The 11,308-nt window shown below is 44.4% G+C and overlaps 1 protein-coding gene across 1 annotated transcript in view; it reads left to right on the top strand.

The window, feature by feature from the left end:
* The window catches only part of PCCB (propionyl-CoA carboxylase subunit beta), a 63,143-nt gene extending 52,355 nt beyond the window's left edge, over positions 1-10,788 (top strand). Inside the window, exons 11-15 of the mRNA XM_070433468.1 lie at positions 6,696-6,803; positions 7,057-7,157; positions 7,588-7,686; positions 8,689-8,788; positions 10,476-10,788. Coding sequence (XP_070289569.1) covers positions 6,696-6,803; positions 7,057-7,157; positions 7,588-7,686; positions 8,689-8,788; positions 10,476-10,597 — 530 coding nt within the window. The 3' untranslated portion in view covers positions 10,598-10,788. The remainder of the gene's footprint in view (positions 1-6,695; positions 6,804-7,056; positions 7,158-7,587; positions 7,687-8,688; positions 8,789-10,475) is intronic.
* The last annotated feature ends 520 nt before the right edge of the window (positions 10,789-11,308 follow it).

An 11,308-nucleotide genomic window follows, 5' to 3' on the forward strand; every position in this document is an offset into this window, starting at 1 on the left:
CAAATCTTTGACTTGATCCTTGCGCTCCTCTGGTCTGCTGTTGGGAGTCTGTATAATATTCTTTATTTCAGTCAGTGTATGCTTAATTTCTAGTTGGTCCTTTATCACAACATCGAGGGTCTCATTAGATTTCTTGAGGATCTCACTACATTTATCGGCGGTCTTACCAGTCTTTTCGAGGGCTTCTAAACAGTTCTTTAAAGACCTTAAAAGTGTGGTTTTGAACTCTATATCCAACAGTTTGCTTTCCTCCAATTCTGTCGTTTGTGTCCTGTTTCTTTGTCTCGGCATTTTTTTATGCTTCGCTGTGTCGATAGAGTGCCTTTCTGTGCTAAGTGTCCCAATTACCTAAGGTAGACACTCTTGGTGCACCCCCTTGTGGGCTTTGTGCACAGTCTTGTTGTGGTTAAGCCTTGATTGTTGTAGTTATCACTGTGAGGAATTGACCTCCAGGTCAATTGGCTGTGAGAATCAGCTGTGTCTGCGGTGGGAGAACTTCTGTGCTGGAGACACCCCTCTGGGGCTAGACTTGCTTCGATGGGGCTTTGGTGCTCACTGAGTCTGCCTCCTGAGTGTGTCTTTTATGGTTCCACGGAGCTTAAAGCTGGATGGTCCCACTCTGACCTCTGGGCTTCCTGGCTCCTGGATCTCTAGGGAGGTGCTAATCTAGCCTTTGCCTGAGGCTATCCAGCAAAAGCCTCCCTGCAGGGCTTGGGCGGGGCGGGTCCCACAGGATCAACAGGGCGGGGTTAGCAATTATGGCTGCTCTCAGTCTTGCCCTCAGAGGCTCTGCTTCTCAGTGTCCCAGTAGTCACTGCAAGCCCCACGGAGAGAAAGCTGCCCTAGGGTTCTGAGCGATGCCAGACAGTCCCGCTTCTCCTGTATGAGTCTGGGTCCTTAGAGACTCGCCCGGAACTGGAGCTCAGAGCCTGAGACTCCCTCCCGATTGAAAACAACCGCGCCCTCAGCCTCCAGCCCACTCCACATGCACTCTGAACCTTAGTATTTTACTTCAGCACTGCGCCTCCTCTGAGCCTCGGTATGCTTTTCTCTTTCCTCCTAGTTGTAGAACATCCACTCAGCCAGCTTTCCTGTGGTTCTGGATGATGTCCGTTCCGTCTTTTAGTTGTATTTTTGAAGTGGTTGTTCGAGGCAGCAAACTCCCGTGTTTACCTATGCCGCCATCTTGGTTTCTCTCCAAGAGGGACTTTTTAAAAAAATATATTTTTTTATTGCTTTCAGAGAGAGAAAGGGAGAAGGGAAAGGGAGATAGAAACATTGATGAGAGAGAAGCATCAATTGCTGCCTCCTGCACACCCTCCCCTGGGGATTGAGTCTGCAACCTGGGCGTGTGCTCTGACCGGGAATGAATTATCTTTGCATATAATTTATAGATGAAATAGGAGTTAATTTTTTATTTAAAAAAATTTGCCCCATGCAGATATTTAATTGTTCCACACCATTGTAAAAAGACTTTCTTTCCACATTGTATTGTTTTGGTGCCTGGTCTAATAACAGTTTGTGGGTATATTTTTTTACAATTTGTTCTGTTTCATTGTTGTTTTTGCCTATCTTTATGCCTATGCCTATACTGTCTTTTTTAAAAAAAATAATAATTTCAGAGACACAGAGAGAGGGAAAGAGAGATAGAAACATCAATGATGAGAATCATTGATTGACTGCCTCCTGCACTGCCCCTGCTGGGGATCCAGCCCATGACCTGGGCATGTGACCTGACCAGGAATTGAACTGTGACCTCCTGGTTCATAAGTTGATTCTCAACTACACCGGCTAGGCTGCCAATACTGTCTTGATTACTGTACTTTATAGTTCTCAACCTGGAACAATTTTGATATCCTTGAGACATATGGCAATGTTGGAAACATTTTTGGTTTTCACAGGGGGTTGGGGGTTGGACTATCTAGGGTAGAAGCCAGAAATGCTGCTCAGCATCCTGTGTGCACAAACAAACCTCCGCAGCAAAGAATTATTCAATTGAAAATGTCAATGCCAAGGTTGAGAAACCTGCTTGTAAGTATGTCTTGAAGTCAAGTAGTGTCCATCTTCCATTTTTGTTCTTTTTCTAAATACTGTTTGACTAGTCTGTCTTCTTTGTATTGCCATATGAATTTTAGAAGGATCTGTTTAACAATATCTACAAAATAACTGCATATGTTTTTGATAGGGATTGCTTGAAAATATAGATCTATCCAGGATGTTTGCTATAAAAATTAAAAAATAATTAAATCTAAAATAAATAAAATAGTAGAAGTAAATAATTAAAATAGTATAAGTAAATAATTAATATTAAATACAATCTATATATATATAAGGCTAAGTGACTGACTGTACATCTGTCTGACTGTCCAACCAACCGGCCGGTACATATGATGCGCACTGGCAATTTAAAAATAAATGTTGAGGGAGATAACCAAGATGGTGGCATAGGTAAACACCTGTACTTGCTGCCTCTCACAACCACATCAAAACTACAACTAAAAGACAAAACCAATATCATCCATTCCACCAGCTGGCTGAATGGAAGTTCTACAACTAGAAGGAAAGAAAAAAGCGCATTGAGACTGGTAGGAGGTGCGGAAGTGCGCGCGAAATGGGCGGGCAACTGGGTGCGCTGTTGTTTTTTTCAATCAGGAGGGAGATACAAGCTCCCGTTCTGGGCGAGACTCTGGGGACCCAGACTCATATGGGGAGGAATGGGACGTCTGGCATCGGGCTGGAACATGAGGGCGGCTTTCTCTCAGAGGTGCTTGCAGCAATCATTGTTCCTGCAAGGGGCTGCAGGACACAGAGACCTGGGGACCTCTCCAAGGCAAAGCAGACTGGCAGCCTTTGCTGTTTGCTCCACCCTGGTGATTCCCTGAGACCCCACCCCACCCAATTTACAACCCCACCCAAGCTGTGCCCAGTGGCTTTTGCATATGAATGGACTGTCCTTTTGCAACCTAACACCTAACAAATTGCAGCTGGGTCAAAGAGCTCCAAAGCTTCCAAAAGAAGGCCAAAGGCCTGGCAGCAGCAGACTGCATTGCTTCACAGCTGGGCCTCATCTGGGCACTTCCAAACCCCAAACAAGGAGGAGGAATCTGCAGATCTCTCTGTAGTTCCTGCTGGATGGCCTCAGGCAGTGGCTGACTTTGCACCTCCTTGGAGATCCAAGAGCCAGTGTACCCAGTGGTCAGTGTGAGACCATACCAGATTACAAATCTTCACATCCATAAGTGCCACACTCAAGAGGCAGACTCAGTGAGCAGCAAAGCCCCACTGAAGCAAGTCCTGCCTCATAAGGGTGTCTCCAGCACAGCAGTTCTCCCATTGTAGTCACAGCTGGTCCTCACAACCAATTGGCCTGGAGGTCAATTCCTCCCAGTGATACCAACAGCAATCAAGGCTTAACTACAACAAGACTGTATACACAGACCACAAAGGGGTGCACCAAGAGTGTCCACCTCAGGTAATTGGGGAGACTGAGCCACTGGGCCCTATAGGACACCTAGCACACAAGGCCACTCTATCAACACAGGGAAGCAGCCAAAATGCGGAGACAAAGAAACAGGTCACAAATGAAAGAAATGGAGGAAAACAAACCACTGGATATAGAGTTCAAAACCATGGTTGTAAGGTTACTCAAGAATCTTCTAGAAACCTCCAAGAAATCTAGTGAGACTCTCGAGGATATGAAAAAGGACCAACTAGAAATTAAGCATACACTGACTGAAATAAAGAATAATATACAGAGATCTAACAGCAGACTAGAGGATCGCAAGAATCAAGTCAAAGATTTGAAATACAAAGAAGCAAAAAACATCCAACCGGAAAAGCAAAAAGAAAAAAAGAATCCAAAAATATGAAGATAGTGTAAGGAGCCTTTGGGACAACTTCAAGTGTACCAACATCTGAATTATGGGGGTGCCAGAAGAAGAGAGAGAGCAAAGTATTGAAAAGCTATTTGAAGAAATAATGACAGAAAACTTCCCCTACCTGGTGAAAGAAATAGACTTACAAGCCCAGGAAGCGCAGAGAACCCCAAACAAGAGGAATCCGAAGAGGACCACACCAAGACACATCATAATTAAAATGCCAAGAGCAAAAGACAAAGAGAGAATCTTAAAAGCAGCAAGAGAAAGACAGTCAGTTACCTACAAGGTAGTACCCATATAACTGTCAGCTGATTTCTCAACAGAAACTTTGCAGGCCAGAAGGGAGTGGCAAGAAATATTCAAAATGATGAATAGCAAGAACCTACAACCAAGATTACTCTACCCAGCAAAGCTATCATTTAGAATTGAAGGTCAGATAAAGAGCTTCACAGATAAGAAAAAGCTAAAGGAGTTCATCACCACCAAATCAGTAGTATATGAAATGCTGAAAGGTATTCTTTAAGAAGAGGAAGAAGAAGAAAAAGGTAAAGATAAAAATTATGAACAACAAAGTGACAACAAATATGTATTTATCAACAAGTGAATCTAAAAATCAAGTGAATAAAAAATCTGATGAACAAAATAAACTGGTAAATATAATAGAATCAGGGGCATAGAAAGGGAGTGGACTGACAATTCTCCAGCGGGGAGGGAAAGGGGTGTGGGGGGTGAGGGAAGAGACTGGCCAAAAATGGAACACCTAGGGACGAGGACAGTGGGGGGGAGGGGGGGGAGAGTAAGGGCATGAGGTGGGGTGGGAACCAGGTGGAGGGGAGCTATGGGGGAAAAAAAGAGGAACAACTGTAATAATCTGAACAATAATGATTTATTAAAAAATAAACGTTGACTTGCTGGTGCCAATCGCATGCGTGTGTTTCGATCTGTCATTGTCGACCGTGAATTTGGTTGTTTTTGTTGACATTCATATTAAAATATTTATTCTAATTAATTTCCTTTCAATGTGCATGAATCTGTGCACCAGGGCACTAGTTAGTAACATAGTTTCTCAGATGTACTAGCCCTATTTCAAGTGCGTAATAGCCACATGTGACTAACGGCTACCACATTGACTAGCACAGCCAGAGAACATTTCCATCATCTAAAAGAAAGTTCTTTTGGACAGCACTAGTATAGAGCAAATTGGAGATTTATTTATTCTTCTGATCCACCAGTATGTTAAATTTTTTTGTAGCTACTCTTTTTAATATACAGGCAGTCCTTGGGTTACGTCGGATTCGATGTACATCGTTTGTGGTTATGTCGCCATCTCCCATTTATTTATAAAAAAAAAAGTTCCGTCATTTCGACTTATGTACATATGTGCTTTGTTTTTTATTATTTATTTACCACAAGTAAAAGTCAGGAATTGTTATCTTTCTTTTAAATTTTTTTACTGTTTCACTTCATTACTACTGTGTATGTGCTCCATGTGAGTGATGTAGGTGCTTATGTAGGTGGGTTTCGACTTACGGCAAAAATCGTGTTACGTCCCACTGTAGGAACGGATCTCCAACGTAATCCAAGGACCTACTGTGTGTGTGTGTGTGTGTGTGTGTGTGTGTACTTTTATTGATTTCAGAGAGGAAAGGAGAGGGAGAAATAGAAACATCAATGATGACAAAATCATTGATTGGCTGCCTCCTGCACGCCCTCTATTGGGGATTGAGCCCGCAACTTGGGCATGTGCCCTTGACTAGGATCGAACCTAGAACCCTTCAGTCTGCAGGCCAACGCTCCATCCACTGAGCCAAACCGACTAGGGCTGTAAATATTCTTTATCAGATTGTAGAAGTTCCATCATACTCTTAGTTTACTGCTAATTTTTAATTATGAATGAATATTGAATTTTGGCAAATGCTTTATATATGTTGAGATGACCATATTATTTTCCTATTTAGTAGTTTCACTCGTTTTCACACGTTAAATCAACCTTGAATTCTTGAAATAAATGCCACTTGATCATGATGCATTAGTTTTTATATATTGCTGGATTTGAACTGGTGATATATTGGGGAATTTTTGCATCTGTGTTGATGAGGGATTTTGGTCTGCATTCTCTGTCATAATATCCTTCTTCTGTGGTATCAGGGTAGTGCTGGCCTCATAGAATATGTTGATAATTGTTCTAGGAGGGGGATTTACTAGTAATTGAACTCTACTTCATGTCACTTTATAGATGCCATCTCCTTTAACACGTTAAGTGCCCAGTCAGTCACCGGTGACTGACACTATACTTTCTGTCCGGAAGACAAAACAAGCTGGGAGCTTAACATGTTAATCCTTACAAACTTGGTAGGAGGTAGTAACATCCTACTTTGCAGGTTAGGAACCTCACCTCAGAAACATAAAGTTCTTTCCCAAGGGCACATAGCTGTAATTGGTGGGGCCAGGGTTTGATTTCAAGCTACAGGGACTCCAAGACCAGCCCCTAAATGATACCTCCCACTACGGTTCCATGGGGGTAAACTAGGCTGTGCCTCAGATGGCAGCCGTCCTTCAGTGTGAGGTAGAGCCTGGTAGTCTGCACGGGGCTGTGCTCCCAGCAAGGGAGCTTGTGGGGCGGAGGCCACGCCCAGGCCCTCCTCGGCCAGTGCCAGGTGGGTTCTCCTGTCTGCCCTGTCTTTCCTGGGGAGTGAGAGTCCCCCTTTTCCATTCTCTGAAGAGGAGATGTTGGTGCCTCTATAGAAATCGCTTTTGGATTGTGAGTGGAACTGGGAATTGCCCAGAAGCTCAGCCTGGATAACTTCTCTCTTCTAGGATGCTTGGATATTAATTCTTCTGTGAAAGGGGCTCGTTTTGTCCGGTTCTGTGATGCTTTCAACATTCCACTCATCACTTTTGTTGATGTCCCTGGTTTTCTGCCTGGTAAGTCATTGACAGAGGTGGGAGCCAGGAGAGGTGGCTTTCCTACTGAGATCCCCACTTCATTTGGAGATTTTGCAAATTCCCTGAAGATTTGTGACTTCTCCATAGTCTGGTTGTCCAGAATATGGGGCTGTGTGAGGGTTGCTCCTCTCCTGGCCTTTTGGGGAGCAGGGGAAGACCTCACAGCTGAGAGTGGCAGGCAGACCTTGTGAGGGCTATTGCGGGTATCTAGTAACTGTTCTTCGTTACCTAGGCACAGCACAGGAATACGGGGGCATCATCCGGCATGGCGCCAAACTTCTCTACGCATTTGCTGAGGCAACTGTGCCCAAAGTCACAGTTATCACCAGGAAGGTGAGAAGGTCACTGCAGCCTGGGAGCCCATCCCTCCTGACCTCATGGTCGTGGTTGGAGAGGTGGCCGAGAGTTGCAGCAGGGGTAGGAGGAGTGTATGCTCACCCAAAAGATGGTGTGAGGACAGCGTTTACATACTTGGGGACACATCCTGCAGAGATGTCCATGGTCATCTCTGGGAACTGAAAATAGCAGTGGGAAGAAGCTGTGAAAGAATGGTGTTGATCGTGAGAGCTGCCGGCCGGCACCCAGGGAGTCTCTGCTCTGGCTCCCTGGTCTCACACACATTGGGCTTTCAGTAGCCCGGAGGGGGCGAAGGGGCGGGGGCTCTTCTTCTTTTCATTCTCATTTCATTTGGATTCATGGGATCTGTCAGGGACAGGATCTGGTTGACTCAAGCGCTAACATTCGTCTTGTGGGTCTATTCTAGGCCTATGGTGGTGCCTATGATGTCATGAGCTCCAAACACCTGTGTGGTGACACCAACTATGCCTGGCCCACAGCAGAGATTGCAGTCATGGGAGCAAAGGTGAGGATCTCTAGCTTTCCTTTTTCCTGGGCCTAGAGACTGTACCCTCTCAGCAGGAGCTTAAAGCACAGCTGGGAAATGTTGGAAAGAGGCCAGGATCCCCAGGATGGATCCAGACTCCAGGGAGATGGGGCCTAGAACTTGGAAAGTTTCCCTCCTGGGGCCCCAGGGCCAGTTCGGCCTCCTGTCCTGCACTCTCACTTCAGGCCCATGCTGCAATCTCATGCTCAGGGTTTTGAGATTGTCAGTAAAGAGATGAGTCAGCTGAAGGAGCTGTTGGGAGGATTGGACATTTCCCCCAACCCCATCTCATCTCCTAGGGAGGGCCCCAGGGCCACTCCTTTGAGCCCACAGAAGCTGAACTGACCCTGGTGACTTTGTTTTGTTCTGAACCCGGTGACTTTGGGCAAGGTACTTCCTGTTGCTCAGCCTGTTCCTCACTCCTTTCCTGCTTTCACATAGCTGTTGGTGTTGAACCAGATAACTACACCCCACACCGTCTGAGCTGACTTTTAGGGATTCTGATGTGAAGGCTTATTTTTCAATTCCTCATACTTCTTCATTTGCAGTTCAATGTGGCATCCTCTGGCCACAGAATTTTGTACTCAGGGTTCAGGATAATGAAAAAGGAAAACAGCATTTTACTTCCCCTTGATGCAGGAGACCACGGATGTAATAGTGGAAAATAGGCCACACGTCTTTGGATCAGTGCATTTGGCTGATGGTAGGACGGAATCTGGGGAAACAAGCTCCTGGCTTTGCCTGGGCTGCCTGTTATTGGGGCCACAGCTGAGCGTCCCATCACACAGCCCCATCATGGAATCGTGATGGCTGACTCCAGGCAGTTCCCATTTCTGTGCCCTGGCACCTGGAGCTGGCCCTTCACTCCAGTACACTTGGATTTACCAAGAGATTGGCAATCACAGATAATGAGTTAATGAGTTGAGGGACGTCTGTCCAGGTTGCAATCTCCATTGAATTCATTAACCCCTCTCATGACAGGGTGCTATGGAGATAATTTTCAAAGGGCGTGAGAATGTGGAAGATGCTCAAGCAGAATATATCAACAAGTTTGCCAATCCTTTTCCTGCAGCAGTGAGAGGTAGGCACTGTGGTGGGGATGGCTGCATAGTTCATTTGTTGGGTCACTTGCTCTCATTCTTTTCCTCCAAAAAGTCTCACATAAACTGCCTTTTGCCATTACAGTTGAACCTGGAGACTGTTAAAGGTAGGGGTTGTCCCTGGGCAATCATCACTTAAGGACAATGGGACCTGTTTTAGGCTGCTTTGGTAACCAGGATGTAAGCAACATTGCTGAAATGGCTAAATTTTTTAGTTTTGTTCTAGTTTTCTAGTACTCTGTAAAACTTGACCATAAAACAGAGTGAGTTCAAATAACCCCTCCCCCTTATTTTGCTCATGGCTCTGTAGATCAGTGATTTGGTTTGAGCTCAGCTGGGTGGTTCTTCTGCTGGTCTTGCCTGGGATCAGTCATTCAGCTGTAGTCATCTGATGGCCTCTTACATGGTTGGTGCTGGCTGCTAGCTATACTCTCTCCATATGGTTTCTTTTTTTTTTTTTTTTTTAATATTTTATTGATTTCTTATAGAGAGGAAGGGAGAGAGATAGTTAGAAACATCGATGAGAGAGAAACATCGATCAGCTGCCTCCTGCACACTCCCCACTGGGTATGTGCCCGCAACCAAGGTACATGCCCTTGACCGGAATCGAACCTGGGACCCTTGAGTCCACAGGCCGACGCTCTGTCCACTGAGCCAAACTGGTCAGGGGGTCTCCATATGGTTTCTTATTCTTGAGGCTAGTCCATGTGACTTGAGGGCAGCAAAAGGCTGAGAGGAGAAGCTACAAGGTGCCTTGAGGCCTAGGTTTGAAAGTTGCAGTGTCACTTTTGCCACATTTTGTGGCAAGTCATAAAGCCAGGTAAAGAAATAGAATCTACATCTTTTTAAATTTACTTATTATCTATCTATTTATTTATTTATTTTTAACATGTTTTTATTGATTTGAGAGAGAGAGGAGAGTGAGTGAACCATCAATGAGAGAGCGCCATCCGTCAGCTGCCTCCTTCATGTCTCCCACTGGGATCGAGCTGCAACCTGGGTATGTGCCCTCTGACTGGGAATCGAACCAGTGAACTCTTGGTTCATGTGTCAATGCTCAACCACCAAGCCACACTGGCCGGGCATATTTTTTATTTTTTTAACCCTCACCTGAGGACATGCTTATTGATTTTAGAGAGAAAGAGAGAGAGAGAGAGAGAGAGAGAGAGACAGAGACAGAGACAGAGACAGAGTTCGATCTGTTTGAGAGAGTAACATTGATTGGTTGCCTTCCTGTACCCAAACCTGCAGCCTAGGTGTGTCCTGACCGGGAATCGAGCCTGATACCTTTTGGTGCATGGGAGGATGCTCCAACAACTGAGCCACACAGGCTAGGGCCAGAATCTACTTCTTCATGGAAGGTGTGTCAGGGTCACATTGTACAGGAATGGGAGGAATTGTAGCTATTTTTGAAAATACACATTTATTTTCTTTATTTCCTGTTGAATTCATCTTGGCAGGGAGAGGGTCACATTTTCCTTTTCTTGCAAAGTTGGGGACCTGCCAGAGGAATAGGGGAGAAGAGAGTTCAGAGGGCCGAGCCCCTCTTATATCAAATTGGGGCCAGCTCACACTTTGGGTCCCAGAGATGGTGCCCAGGTTGAGCACAAGATTGGAGAGTGGCACCGTTGGGGATGCAGATGATCTCCCTTTTTTGTGTTTCACCAGGGTTTGTGGATGACATCATCCAGCCTTCCTCTACACGTGCCCGAATCTGCAGTGACCTGGATGTTTTAGCCAGCAAGAAGGTACAACGTCCTTGGAGGAAACATGCAAATATTCCGTTGTAAACGAATCAAAGGAAAGTAAGCCAAGAGCTAATTACTGCCTGGCCATTTGAATTCATCCCTTCTTTTTTTTGCAATCATGAAACCATTGAATCTAAATAACAGTATTTACTTGGAATGGCCAAATTTATTAAATTCTAGAAAGATTTCATTTGCTGTAAAATTATTTGCTTTATTAAAAATATTAATTGGTATATTTTTGAGCATACACTTCTTTTTTTATGGTAGAAATATGAAAAATCAGGAAAACTAGAAACAGTATATATAGTATTGTCACCTAGAGCTGTCCCTTATTTGACACCTCTGTGTATTATTTCCTTTTCTCCCTCAAGAATTAATTTTTTCTCTCCACAGGTGAGAGAGTAAGTTTTAGGGTAAAGAATTTATCTGCGTAGGCTTCAGTTTCCTGTCTTTGAAACAATACACCCTATCTTTTAATTCCTCCAGGACTTGTAGAGGATTAAATGAGATGTGTGTGTGTGTGTGTGTGTGTGTGTGTGTGTGTGTGTGTGTGTTTATCTAACAGAATACATTCTGAAATTTTCAAACCTATAGAAATGTTGTAGAAGTTGTATTATGGAACCTTCACTTAGATTCTCCAGTTCTTAACATTTTCTACATTTGCTTCATCTCTTTCATAAATTTATAATCTTTATTTTTATTGGCCCATTTGAAAATAAGTTACAGAATCCTGACCCTTTGTTCCCCCAAAAT

Source organism: Myotis yumanensis, unplaced genomic scaffold (genome assembly GCF_028538775.1).
Source record: "Myotis yumanensis isolate MYYU_CA2020_CCGP unplaced genomic scaffold, mMyoYum1.0.hap1 SCAF_14, whole genome shotgun sequence".
NCBI classification, from domain to species: domain Eukaryota; kingdom Metazoa; phylum Chordata; class Mammalia; order Chiroptera; family Vespertilionidae; genus Myotis; species Myotis yumanensis.